The 15,142-nt window shown below is 37.9% G+C and overlaps 1 protein-coding gene across 2 annotated transcripts; it reads left to right on the top strand.

Moving 5' to 3' along the window:
• Positions 1-747: 747 nt before the first annotated feature.
• Positions 748-7,539, top strand: LOC147637016 (uncharacterized). Of its 2 annotated transcripts, XM_086800625.1 has the most exons (4): positions 749-1,287; positions 1,937-2,362; positions 3,033-7,258; positions 7,353-7,539. In XM_086800625.1, the coding sequence occupies exons 1-3, from the start codon at positions 829-831 to the stop codon at positions 3,111-3,113; spliced, it is 966 nt and encodes a 321-aa protein (XP_086656751.1). In that variant the 5' UTR covers positions 749-828; the 3' UTR covers positions 3,114-7,258; positions 7,353-7,539. The 2 variants fall into 2 exon arrangements, with proteins under 2 accessions (XP_086656750.1, XP_086656751.1); XM_086800624.1 differs by lacking the exons at positions 3,033-7,258; positions 7,353-7,539 and having other exon boundaries at positions 748-1,287; positions 1,937-2,554.
• Positions 7,540-15,142: the final 7,603 nt, after the last annotated feature.

The raw sequence follows: 15,142 nt of genomic DNA, 5'->3' as shown, positions 1-15,142 counted from the left end.
TTAATTCTTTTTTCTCACTTGAATGGAGGGAATAGAGAGAGAGCTACCCATAGAGAAAGGAGAGAAACTAGGAATTCATACTACGGGGAAAAAAATAAGAATGGTTTTGTCCTTTAACATATCCGTGCTTTATTATTTAAAAAAAACCGTGGTTGGGATTGAACGTTAATTTTTCTAGAATGGTTAAAAAAAAGGTTTAATTCTGACACCGGTCGGTACCTTTACCTACTGCCTAATGTGAATACAACTACTCAGTGTAAGTACCTATGGCGTCATGTGAATACGACGCGGTCGCCTTTCCAAACAACAATCCCGTCTTTTTCTGTCCTGACGCCCCGCGTGCCGCCCGCCGTCCACACACACACACAGGACCACCAGCATTCACACTGCCCAGCTGTCCTCCATCAATAGAATATCTTTTTTCGTAAAATTATATATATATATATATTTTAATGTCATAACCTACACCCCGCGACGCAATTATCTTTTTAAAATTTGCGCAACTAATTCTTAATTATCACTAAAATATATATCATTTTTGTCCCTTCCAGTTAAAGTCAGCCCCAAATTTCAAATTGTGAAAAGTTTTTTTTTTCATAACCTATTGGTACTCAAAAATAAAGAAAATGTGGAATTCTAAATTTCAAATGGAGCTGAAAATTTTCCAAGCAGAAAGTATCTACATTATTGCATTATTGCATGTGTAAAGTGAAGAACTTCCACTCTACATAATAATAGAAGAGGGTCCTCTGGGAGGATAAAATATTAAGGTCCTTTTGTTCTTGCTGAGCTGAGGTTCCAAACTCTGACCATACTTGTTCAAAGGTTATGGATATTGAGCTCTTAGCCTGTCATGTTGAATCCCAGCAACAAAAGCTCCCACCATGCATTAATCAGCCAGCTTCAGAGACCTTCAATTCCTGTGATTATAACCCAAGCCTTAACCTTGCTAATGCATATTATAACCTTCATTTACCATCTAATATAAGCTGTGACCTTAATAATAATGTGTATAACCTTAATATACCATCTAATATAAGCTATCATCAGAGTCTCCCGCAGTTCGTGGGGTGCCCTTCTTATGAACAGCAAAAGACGCAGAAAGATTGCAAGGAGGACCTTAGGGAGGGACCAGTAATTGCAGATCAATATGGTGGTGGCCCTGCTCTCAGACAGAAGAAAGCTTCTACGAAAAATGCCTCACGAGCAGAGAGCTTGCGGCGCAAGAAGATGTCGCAATGGTTCTCCAAGCTGGAGATTCTACTGCCCCCAGATGACATCCCCAAGGTACTCATCATTAACAAAAAAAAAGCAAAAAATTAGAAAAACACCACTAAAAACCTGATTAAAGTATCAAATTAGTGTGCTTTGAGTTGTTTTTCTGAAGTGGCTTTCTTAGATGAAGTACAGGAATGCACACTAGTTTTATGGTTAACAGGGTTGTCAGATCACTTAATCCTAAATAACAAGGCAGCTTTGCCTTTAAGGGTGGTTTAATACTTAGATCAAGTAGAACATTGCTACCTTTTTGGTTAACCGAGCTGTTAAATCTTTTAAACCTAATATCTAGCAAGGCAGCTAGCTAGTTTACCTTCAGAGCTTGATTAGTAGAGTAATTAAAATAGGGAGGTTGATTCAGAGAGCAATCACAGCACTAAAGTGGTGTACTGAGATCCGCCAGCACAGCAAGCAGTCAATAAGTCGATCTCGTAGAACACAGACAACGTTTGGTTGGCCACTGGAGCATTTGAGCGTGATTAGTAGCAGATTAGCATTAATCTTACCCAAGCGTTAAAAGTGGGTAAGTATATTAGCAGAGGACTTAGTCTAGTTATCTTATGTATGGTGTACGACAAGGTACTCGTTTCCCTTGCATGCAATTGACAAAATCACGATCAGGTACAGTTCTGTGACGCTAAGGTACTCGTTTTTGCAGTTCGACAGGTGCAGCTTGATAGATGCTACGATACGCTACATACAATCTCTGCAGAAAACCATCTCGGAAGCAGCTTCACAAGAGAAGAAGGAGCGGCGGAGTGCAGGTGACCAACATATTGTAGAGAGGATAGGCAAGAAGTTGAAGATTGAAGAGTGCGGCGATGTGCAGCTTGATTCAACCGCAGCGGCGCCCACAACGTCAACAGAAGTTCGTGTCAATAATATGGCCCATTGTAATGAAGAAGCGGTGATCTCGATCAGCGTGACTGATTCCGACCATGCCTTCATCAACGCCATCACATCCCACACAGACCCCGTCTTGTTCTCCGCCATGCTTTCTGTGCTTCACCAACACCATCTCCGCGTCTTGGACGCCAACCTCACACGACATGCTCATAAGGTCGTCTGTTCCTTCTATGCCAAGGTACAGCTCTGCTCCTTTCTTTCATGTCCATTCCAAATGCTTTCATGGTCATCATCTTGCATCAATGAGACCATGATTTGTTTCTGGCTAATCAAGTTTTAATTATATGTAACTCAACGTTTTGAAAGACTAAATTACAAAGTGATTCTTGGGTTGTTTACTTATCTATTTCATTAATCCTCACCTCTCAAGTGAATCATAACAATGATAAAATGCTCATCAATCCTTTTTCTTTACTTGAAAAAAAAAAAACCCTTATGTTGCATCCATAGTTTAATTTGCTTTTTTTCCTGATTGACGATATATTTTATCAGTTGAAAACTTCAGAGTAGTTTAAGACCACTTAAGAGTCTAACTCAAATTGTTATATTTAATGCACGTTACTTTATCCCTTTTTCTCAGAAAATTTGTGAAAAGCTCAACAAATGTTTCTTGAGCCAATTTAATAAGCATCTTAGAGTCGGATACAATTTATGAAGTTGCAAATCTTTTTAAAGTCCTTTATGTCAAAGGATTGATTTCACGTCTAATTCATTTGGATAATTAAAAAAAAAAGTGAGAAATAGAATGTTATCAAGAGATCAAAGGCTTGTACTAACTATTCCATAATAATGAAATGATGTCAAAAACTCCATGTTAATACCATTACATTGTGAGTTTGCATTTACAGGTGTCAAGAAGAGAGGATTACAACGATCAAAGTTTGAAAGAGAGTATCTCAAGTGTGTTCACATCGTTGAGCAAGGCATGACATTATATAGTATGCTACATTGTGTAGTAGTGAAAGAAGCAAAAGAGGAAAACTATACATTGATTTGTTGTCTACAAACTCCTAGCATGTGCAAAGGATGCTTTGCCCATCCTATTGAAGCCAAGGCTGCAAAAGGTTGGAATTCCTCCTTAATTTACAGTATTGAAGTGCATATCTCAAATATGTGGGCTTAATTAATGCTATATCTCAAATATGTGGGCTTAATTAATGCTATATCTCAAATATGTGGGTTTAATTAATGCTATTTAGTAGAGCATATAAACACTTGTTTTTGAAAGTGTGGATTTACATGTATTCCATGTTTATTGAATAAGAATCATATTGTGCTGAAAATGCATTATTTAATATCATGACAATATTATTTAGTATGTGAGGATCCTAGGGTAGCAGATTAGTGCAGGCCGTGGGAATGGCCCTTGAGGCCATCGAGGCCCAGAGAGTAGAATATAGATACCATGCCCAAGCCTAGGCAGGAGATCCAAGGCGATTTCTTTGCTTTCATAGGCCCTCGGGGTGGAGTTGCATGTGAAAACCTCTATCTCAGGTCATTTACATCAACAGTCTCACTAAAAAAAAGGAGTAAACTCCTCTCATTTTTAATAGCCTTAGTAACCATTCCTGCCTAAGAGAATCGCTTCTTCTTCTTCTTTTTTGGACCAATAGATATATATATTTATTATCAAAAAAGCTTTACATCGTTACATCAAATCGGATTTTACATCATTCAAGCCATGTTTAGCAAGTCGCAGACCCAAGACCATCTATCATCCTCAAGTGCAAAAGAAGACTATTCCCATGAAATCTGATAACTAAGCTGAATGCAAGCTTCAATCATAACTTTAGTGGTACATCCCTTAGGAGAGTGCTTCTCAAGAACTTCCCCCTTCTTTGTCCAGATTTTAACTACTGGTCTAGTTCCAGTCGGGTTCTCTATAAAGGCCACATAGGTGTGCTCAATTTGTTTCACTTTGCGGTACCATCTTCTAGTCTTTAGTCCAAACTTCACTGACTTCAAGTTTATCCCTATAATTTCCTGAAAACATATAGAACAACTTGTTAAGATCAGCCTAGATAGCTTTCATGGAAAGCTTGCTTGCATAGGAGATAAATGAAAATAGTAGACATACCTTGCTTGAGCTTGAGGAGGATATGGTAGGAGAGGTAGAAGTGATAGACAAGGCAAAAACCTACAAAAAAAAAAACTCACAGTACAAGTTTATTGTATTCAAAAGATAAAACTACGCAACGGCAAAAGAAGTAGCAAAAAAGCAGGATATTTTTATAGTATAGCAACGTTTTTTGCTACTAGAGGCACTGCTGTGAGAAGTATTATTTCGTTGTTTGGCAGTGATATTTCTACTAAAAGTGCTCCTTAGCAACGATAGATTGTTGCTGAGCATCTTGAAAACCCCTGATATTTTCCTTTCGAGAACGCTGCAAAACGCTGCTCTAAAACACGCTCCCAATGTGTTGTAGTGTAGGATCAGAACCCCAATCACCCATGTCCCATCCATCCATTAAGCCCATTCTCCTCTTAATTCCTCCCACCTCATATTTTCTTGACCCATCAAGACAGTAATCCCCCCACACCTATCCCTCCGCCTCTCAACCATGTTAAAATCCCCCAGAAAAATACATTGTCCCTAGATATTCAGATGAGCAATCCACTTCTAACTTTATGATTATGTGCTCCATAAATGTTCACTATCCACACTCTTTCCCTGTCTATTAGAATCTCCATTACCAAAATCCTACCATTAGGGTGGTTGGCTACAATATTAGGCTTTAAACTACTTTTTACAATAGTCATCACTCCACTAAATCCCCCATTCATTCCCCCCTTATAGCACAACCAATATTTTAATCTATCTTTTCTAATAGTTTTGAGACCAAACAAATTATGTTCCTGTATAGCTATCCCCCAAAAAATAGATTTTTTTTTTTGTCTTTGATTCCATGTACTTTAGTGACTTCAACTCATGTTAAAGCAGTTTTAGGCACCATGTCCACTTCCTCACTCACTCCCTCTATGATCCCCATTCTTCTGTATCTCTTTCCAGACTTCCTCCACCTGCTAGTTAAATTATTGAATAGATGAGGTCCCACTATCCTCATCACCTAAGGGACTAAAAGGATTAGAGTATAACAGAGGACTCAAGTTACTTGGAGGCTTGTTTTCTTGATTATCCCTAACAGTCCCTTTATTGGGAGATTTTCTAGCCTCATCTTTAGCCTACCTCAGACTAGTTTTGCCTTTAACTTTTTTCCAAAAACCCTCACCCTGAGATTCCCCTTCATTAAATAAGGTCTCCTTCCCTTTCCCTTCTTCAGCTTTTTCAGTGCATGTCTCCATTCCCTTAGCCCTATTATCTCCACCAGTCTTTTCCATCTCCTTTAATACTTCACTGTCTGATTTCCCTCATGAGGCAAATTTTGGACTCAACTTTGGGCCTTTTTTCTCTAGAGAGAGAAAGGCTTTCGACCAATAGGAAGAGAGCCACCGTAACGAAACTTTTGATAATTAGACGTTTTTCATATATTCTTTATATGAATATATTGTTATTAAAGAAATACGAAATGCATTTGACCACACTTTATAATGTCATTTCTTTAATATATATGAAAAATAGAGTGTTGTCAGCTCATTTAATAAATCTCAGCTCATTTAATGAATGGTTTTCAATCTAAAAATTTCCCTCGTTGAGCTCATTTAATAAAAATACTTTTTTTCTCTAAAATTTTGAAATGTTCTCTTTGAAGTTCCTACGTCATTTAATGAATGGATTTCCCTCTAAAAATTTTACACGTTTTGGAGGTTATCTCTTTTGCCATCTCATCTTCTTCCATCTTCTTACATGTGCTTTTATTTTCTATTTGCTTCCATGGAAACCAGATATCCTAGGCATCCCTGCTTCTCTACTAGAGCTATTATAGTATAAAACAATTTTGATATGGATAATCAAAGGTGGATTCCTACCACAATCTCTAGTGGTAGTTGGATTATGTTGCAGACTAGGAAGCGAAAAAAAAAACAAAGAATGAGTTTATCGACACTTACAAAGGCAGAGTTCAAGACTTCAAACTCTCTGACACAGGTAGGAGCATTAAGGAAGTCCTTATACAACATGCCTACATGCACTTAGAACTGCGTCTGCAACGTTTGCCTGATGGAATCCCATTCCATAGACCAAACTGTAAGTAAATGTTTTTACATTATGTTTATGTAATGTGTTTCATTTCTATACTTATGCTTCTCTTGTATTCGTCTGTATAGATATATATCCTTCAAACTTGGTTGACTGGTAGCCTATAGATAGTATTGTGGGAATCTTCAATGTTTTTCATGCATCTATTGGTGAGCAGCTGTACAAAGAAACATCCAGCAGGTCTTTGGCAGAGAGAGGAGTTTTCTTTTATAATGAATTTTACTCGGCACCTCATAGTACTACAGGTTATGGATCTTTGAAAGCATTACCACTACCTTCATTCGATAGTCCAAAATGGCCCATACCAACAGTAGAAACAAGTGAGTGCTTTAGATTAAAGATATAACAAGACTTGCAAAGGTGTATACTCGGGTGTATAAGACCAAATGTAGCAAATTGTTAGGTGAAAATCGTTGTCTTTATCCCATTGCATGTTTTTGTCGACTTCTTTTATGACGAGGAGGTCAAAAAAACATTGTCAATGTTTATTTGTAAATCAGAGAAATGTTTGGATTTCTTAGGTCAAAATTGGGATGTGAAAGGATTAAACGGGGTTACCTATGAAATCCATAGGAAATCTATTGTCTGTAAATATATAAAGAATTAAATGGGGTTACCTATGAAATCCATAGGAAATCTATTGTCTGTAAATATATGATTGGCTCCCATAATTTTATTTTGGCCTTTCATTATATGAGATGGCATTATGTCAATGGAAAACTTGTAGCAATTGATCAGGACTTAAAGGATGACATTGAAAATCTATTGATGTTATTAGAGGTATGGTTTGAACATGAGCTCTTGACAGTACTCAATAAAAGGTCAAAAATCTCACTGCGTCAAGTGAGAACAGATTTGGCAAATGAGGATGACCTACAAGTGCCTGATGATTATGTGCTCAAGTGCAACGGCCATAAGGTATGTTATTCAATCTAACCTCAAAAAAGTATTCATTCCAAAACTACGCCATAATCATTATTACTTATATACATTACTTTGATTTTGGAAATAGGTACCGAGGAGAAAAGAAAGGACCATTCAATGTAAAGACATTACAAGGAAGCAAGTTTTCGTGGTGCAAACGACCATCACATAGAGATAAATGGAGGTAAATGTATTTTTGACAGCATATAGTTAGATCAATCATGACAACATTTTGTATTTCTTAGAGTAATAGAAAATAAGACAAATATTCTACATTTTCTTATTGGATGTTTAAAACATTGATAGCATGTTCTCATTTTTTTCTACGAAGTGTGCTATTGTGTGTGGGATGATTCTTGTTGTTGGGGCGGTGAGGCTTGTCATTGAGGGGGTGCTTACTCTTCGAGATGCTCTTGGGTTGGTTGCTCTTCGGGACGCTCTTGGGGTAGTTGCTCTTCCGGACGCTCTTGGGGTGGTTGCTCTTCTAGAACTGAAGCTTGCTGTCGTTACGAGGTTGAAGCTTCCAAATTGACGTCTTCAGATTCATCAGATTCTGGAAGCTCGACAAGAAACCTGTCGACTTCTGTTCAGGGGTACTACCATGGCGGTGGTCCTGGTCGCGGCCGTGGTGGAGGGGGCACAAATGCAACAGGGATATTAGGCGGCATGCTATGAATGTTGACAATAATATGCTCAATGGCCTCTTCCCTGAACAGCCCTAAATCCACATCGGAGTATTCTGATAATCGTGGATTCTACAAAAAGCCAAAAAAAATAGATGTGCCGTCAAAGAATGAGGAAGGAAAGTAACATATCATTAAAAAAAAGGAACATGCCTACATTTTCTGTGAGTAACGAGAGAACTAAATGTAGTAGCAACTTTGCGTTGTAGCACACCCTCCAATCGCAACTATGGCCATCCCATTGCAGCGGGACTCTGCATCTCATAGTCCTTGTGTGTTCTAGTAGTGTGTCTTGGATTATGGCCTCGAGAGTAGTTATTAGCTGCCAAAATTCTCGCATATAGACCGGACTACACGCTAGAATGGCAACTTCGGAACCGCGCAATGCATATGTTTCTCCACCTTCCTTGGTTCAAGAAGGACGTATCTGCGTCTCCTCATTGAGCGCAGTGTAGGCATTTTCTTTCCCAAACTAGCTTCTCTACCTAATTGAGGATCATCTGTAGAGGAGAGCCTTGCAGTCTTCTTTGTATACGCCATCATCTGAAAATAGTCATAATGTTACATGATAAGCTTCTCAATAAATACATAGGACAATAATACAAAAACTACTGAAAAGTTAACTTGGATAACGAATTAGCTTCAAATCACTACTGAAAAAGTTAACTTGGATAACGAATTAGCTTCAAATCACTACAACGCGATATGGGTACTTTAGACAAAATCTACAGCAACTCCTCACATTGTATTGATTTCTCAAAGAGACCCTTTCATTTGACAAAATAACACAAGAACAATATACCTAACAACACCTATGATGATAAAATAGGTCCAAATCACTACATCGTGATAGAGGCATATCAGACCTAATCGTCATACCCTCAACGTGCTATAGTGATTTTTTGCACAGAGAGTGTTTCATTTCACAAAGTAGGTCATGGAAATAAGTAATAGATAACATACACGACACGAAACAATGGATAGGACAAGAAAGTATGTCCAAAACACTATAACGGATATGGCTACAGTAGAAAAAATCGTAATTCATTCTTTGCATCGTGGTGACTTGTCAGACATTGCCTTTGGTTTGACCCAATATCTAATGAACATAGGTAAAACATGATATATATGATTGAATATAACATTTAAGACCAGGAGTGATTGCTTGATAGCTTACCAAAGAATTTCGCAGGAAAAATGTTGAAGTGATGGTTGATAAATCACAGAGATGGCATAGATGAGGCACGACGGAGGAATACGCGTAGCTGAAGGAGGCAGAATGAAACGGCGGCAAAAGACAAGGACACTTGACTACCACATTTACAGAGGACAAGCACGACACACGTGCGAAAGAGCATGTCCACACGTGCCAAGGAGGACGTGGGGCCGTACTCATGATAATTACGATCAATCAAATTTTGACACGTGTCATCATATGTGCGCAGAGCTTGTGGTGTGCCATCATGCATATCTGCCGTACAGACCGTTAGTTTCTGTGGGTAAAGGTGACCAACATTCATTATTCGTTGCTTCTTTGTCTCATGCAATTTTTCTCGCAGTCATCTCGTGCAATTTTTCTCACAGTCATCACCTTCACCCTGCTTCTTGCTGTCCTACAATCAAATTTGTTGGTTGCTTCTTGCTCTCCTAGTGAATTTCGCGATATGTTTTGGAATATTTTCGTGTTTCAATTTGGTCGAAGTTGTATAATTGTTTTATAAATATTCCATCAAAGATTGCTGCTAAGAATTTAACTTATTTCTCCAAAATATTTCATCAAATCACTACAACGCGAAGAGGGATCTCGGTGAGAACTAACGTACCCATATCGCGTTGTAGTGATTTTGCCCACAATGGTAATTTTCTTGCATAAATTTCTTGAAAGCACTACAACGCGAGAAGAGGTCTTGGGACGAACTCTCTCAAGCATATCGTGTTATAGTGATTTGTCCTACTGTAGTTCTTTTTTTACTTTTTCAAAGATTTCATCGTTTAGATTTTTAAGAAATTAATATTTTCCTTATAAATAATTGATCAAATTACTACAGTGTGAAGAGGGGAGTCAGTGAGAACTCTCCCACCCATATCGCGTTATAGTGATTTGTCCTACTGTCGTTCTTTTAGTGATTTTTCTTACAATCATCATTGCCTTTGAGATATTGCATCAAATCACTATAACGTGAAGAGAGGGCTCCTTGGGAATTCTCCCACACGTATCGTGTTGCAGTGATTTTGGCACATTTTTCCTTGCAATTTCATTTTCTCACTAATATTTCATCAAATTACTACAATGCGACTAGAGATGTCGGTGAGATTTCTCCAACGCTTATCACGTTATATTGATCTTGGCTAATCCTTTATTATCTTATATAGGACTTTCGTCGTCGTGACATATTTCCTGGCTTGTAGATGGAACCTTTCGGGATTGAGGTTGAGTCTGATGCGGCCTTCAAGAAACCCCAGATGAAAAGTTGTTCAAATGACTTCCTGTATAAAGTTTGACAGCATCATCGCCATCCTGAAATCTCATGCATGTTTAATTTAAATTTCTCCATCGAAGACATGATCATTTCTGCTTGTTCGTATCTTGAGGAGAAAGGGCACCAATTTCAGCAGACCACTTTGAGCAGTCATGTTTGACGACGTCCAATACGTGCACGTGAATGATATCATGCCTTCAACAACCCTAAGACAAAAGTTAATCAGGGATGTTTTAAAGGTGCCAGATGATAAGAAGAAGACACAGAGTAAGTGCCCCATTCACAATCGCAAGTGTCATCTCGTTGCTTACCACTATGGATTTATCTGCTACCTGCATGTGCTGCTTGAGGAGGATTAAGAATTTACAAATGAAAAATTTGAGGAGAAGCCAGAGGAACCTCCAAGAGCAGAAGAGGAAGTTCAAGAGATTGCGGAGGAGATAAACTTGGCTGCAGAGAGGGACTTAAGTGAGCAGTTAGATATTGATGCGCTCAGAAGGAGAAGACACCTTAGTGGTTACAGTGAGCAGCCCTCTATGATAGAGGAAGTAGGGGACATTCCAACCCCACTACTCCCCACATTTCCTATTGGTGACAAAGAATATTTGTTAATTACAGATATTCAAGCTGTCTTTGACATAAGGGAAGACTACTGTCTGGCCATCATTGCACAGAATCTTGAGGAAGATGAAGATTTTGTGGATCCAGATTTGGATAAGTATCTCTTATTGGATTCAAATGTCAAGGACAGTGAGTTCCATTCTGCTGTGCCGACACATTATCCATGATGTACAAGGATGCAAAAAGCTATGAATCTGGCCTTCCCACTGAAGGGGATTTTCAGGCTATTCAGCAAAGACTTAATATTTCACACATGGGAAGGGAAGGGGCGTCCTCATTGACAGTCCAAGACACTAACTCAACAATCAAAATATGGACAAATGATTTACTTGTTAATGACAAAAATCAGGTGTGTTTACTTGTTAATTACTTTTTATCGTGCTGAGTAGCTTATTCTATTTGCTGTGTTGGCTCATCGACAATATTGTTTTGTGCACAGCTGGTTGTGTTTGAGGATGAGTTTCTCGGTCGCGAAGTAGGCAAATGCGTGGGAGGACTCGGAATGGACTTAGCACTGGGAGAGTACATAAACCGATTGAGGTTTCCACAATTCATTATAATCCACAAGAAATTCTTGAAAGACAATGCAGAATTTCCTTTGTTTGCAATCAAGACATTATCCACATACCTTGGGCCATATCCCATCAAGTGGAATGCAGACAAAGTCATGATTTTGGAGAAGCAGTTAGCATTGCGAATCTTTGGACAGGGCCCTGGAGTCTATGCACTAAGGAGCAAATATTACTTAGCCTATACTGCTTATGGATTGGCGTGTGGGATTAAGGATCCCAATATGCTAAGTGATTATGGCAAGAGGGAGCTTCTAAGATTCACAAAACCAAGGGTTTCTCCAGTTTGCCAGTTTTTACAGGATGTTGCAGAGCCATCTTCAAAAAGGGCAAGGCTTCATGCACCCGAGGATGTTAGTGAGCAGGTTAAGGAGTAGTAGTATATTCCTATCTCTTGTAATAATATTCTCTCTCGTGTAATGTCATGATAGTTTTGCATATGATCATTTCTAAATTTGAAATGTTAATCATGGATCTATGGGTATCCAAATCTTCCCATTTCTTTGTTTTGTTACTCGCCATTCTGCATGCTTAATACTTGCATTAGATCTCCTCCATATATCTTGTTTTCTTTCTTTTTTCACAAGTTTTACTGCTTGATTAATTTGGGATGCTTTGAACTGATGCTTCTTTTTGGCTTTGTGTACAAGCTTCCTATATGTCCACTGATGTAATTCCTCTAAACTGTTAGCTTTTTCTGCTCCTCCACCATGTCTTGTATGATTGAAATACCTGGAGCATACTTGATAATGTGTTTTCTCCATTCCCTGGGTTGACCATATTGATAAACTACCATACTTCTTTACAAACCAAGGGGTATGATGGTATATAATATGCTTCAAGAGAATAAAAGAATACATTAATTAGTATATTTTTTAATATACAGTATAAAAACTCGTTCAATGCATAATCAATCTAATACCATATAGTGGGTGATGTGTTGATCCGTCCATGCGTCAATCATTGATCTCTTGAACTCATCTAGCACTGTTTGAAATATCTCATGGTCCTCCTTCGTCCACACTTTCTTGTCACAGAACTTAAACATAGTGTCTAGAGATTTCTACACCTTGGCTTTCCGTGTTCTTGCTTGACCATTGTCTGCATGGTCTACTGCATTGTGAATGCACTTCTATCTGTTGTATTTTATGATCTACACTGATCGTCTTCTTCTACGACCTTCTGGTGTTGGTTCAAATAGAAACCTTCTTGCTTTAACACCCCCGATGGAAGGTTTCTTAGGTACATTCTTCCTATCCTTAGACCCTTTTTCATCTTTTTCAATTTTTGCATGTCCACCATGCAAACCAATGTTTGATAGAACTTTCTCTAGTGCTTTGATGGATGTAATCTTTGCTGTATTGGGTTGTAGAGTCCATGCAAAACATATGTATAAAAACAAGAGTGCATTGTGCAAATGTGGACACTTGACAATGGAATATCGAGAATTGGCTTGAAGTTTGGGTCTTTCAAGTGCCTATCTGGTGCCTTCTTCCAATACCTCTTATCAAACACCTTTGTACTGCACATGCAATATAAGCAGGGACTTTTTGAATTGGCACCCTTTGACACATTGTGCATACATTTCAGAGTTTTAAGAGCACCCGCCAAATGCCACTCCACCTTATATTGTCCCATGCCTTCCACATCCAAGATTTTGCCATTTCTCTGCTCTTCGCTGATGATCTCGGGTATCGATGTCTTATGAAAGACCCAATGCAGAACATCAAAATTCTCTGATTCTACCTGCAATACATAAGAAACATAAGAATGCAACACCCATTAGTGTTTTTTATATGTAAATATTTTTTCACAAACATATCCGAGTCTAAAAAATTTTATCTCATACGATCCCAATGACAATATATTGTTTTGAGATTGAACACTAAACCATCTAGGATCATCTTTTAGAATAGATGTATCAAGTGCCTTGTTCATCAGTGTGATGGTAACCCTTTCTAACTTTCTCTCCTTCACAATTTGACACTCATCAAGCTTTAGCACAAATTTGAGGACACCATCACATTCTTCACGAGTAACTTCAAACAACTGAACAGCATATGATTGTAAGGCCTCCAAGTCGTAGAAAATATTATTGTATCTATTGTAGACCACATCTCCTGTTGGTGCAGCATAGGTGTCTTCAATATGAAATGGGGTTCCTAGTGCTTGCAGTACCTCTTCGTTTACTTGTTTACGCATTTTTTTAACCAAAGAAGGATTTGGCAATAATGATCCTTTCATACTAGAATCCTTCATCTTTTTCTGCAAAGTCTTATAAATGGCTGAGTACCCTCTGTGTGATATACTAGCCTCATCAAGTATTACCTGGATGTCATGTGGATTGAGTTGATTATCTTTGGAAAAGTCATCTATTTGCTTTTTTGAGATGTTCTTATATTTCTTCTCATTCATCTATACATGAACATATGCAATAATGATTGCTATTCATAAAATATCACAATACAAACAATAAACCAGTTAATAGAAAGGAGCTTACTTGATTGCATGTATTCTCTTCTTGATGCCACCACCTCCTAGCTTCATTTGCTCAATATCTCTTAGTTTTTTTTCTTGTCTACGGAGACCTAACGAGGTCTGCTTTAGACATTTGTTTTTCAAGTGCCCTGAAATGGTTTCCTTATTGCTTAATAACTTCTGCACACAATGCTACATGGTTTTCTTCAAATGAATGTTCTCCTTCTCAAACAAATCTCTTTCTAATTTAAGAACATTGCTTGTTGCGTCCAAATGATGTGTATATCCTAGGAGCCCATTATAGCTATCTCCAATAAACTTAAGCAGAGATGTCATATTCCTAAATGGGGGTGTGGAGTTTGTAAAAGGGTCTTTTACCTCCCATCAATCCATAAATCTATGTTTTTCTTTCCTTGCATCCTCAACATTTCTTTAGAAGCAATACACAAAGTATTAGGTTTATTTCTCTTACTTAGAGGTTCATATTCATGTTCAAGCTCGATGTGCAAGTTATAAATGTCTCTTTTCTTTGTATTCCTCCTTGCTCTTGATCCCTCTGCCATCCTCTTGATTCTCTCTGTGTTCCTCCTTACTCTTGATTAGTAGAAAAATCTAAATGGAAAGAGAAAGGTGCCAAAATAGTTAAAAGAAGTAACGAGTCCAACTAATTTGCAAGAAAAACCTTGATTTTAAAGGTACCAATACCTACAAACTTTGATATGTAATAACTTGAAAATTTGAGGTAAAGTTTCTTGCAGGGAGGGAAGTCGAAAACCTTTGAAATTTGAGGTGAAATTTCTTGCAGGGAGGGAACTAGAACTATTTTTGGATGATCCTTGGTTCAAATTTCAAGAAATATTCTATTTTGGCTTGTACGTAGAGATTTTGAGATATAAGCCATTAAACTTGGAGAATTGATCAATTCATTGTTCACTTAGTATATATAGTACATGAATAGATTGAAGACTTCGAGAACTGGCAATATTCTATCATTTTTATGTACATTTAAGAATAGAAATATATATTCTATATCTCAAGAAAATGCCA

Source organism: Cibotium barometz, chromosome 7, assembly GCF_041138505.1.
Source record: "Cibotium barometz isolate CiBa-2024 chromosome 7, ASM4113850v1, whole genome shotgun sequence".
Classification (NCBI taxonomy): domain Eukaryota; kingdom Viridiplantae; phylum Streptophyta; class Polypodiopsida; order Cyatheales; family Cibotiaceae; genus Cibotium; species Cibotium barometz.
This window is presented reverse-complemented; position numbering and strand designations above follow the sequence as displayed.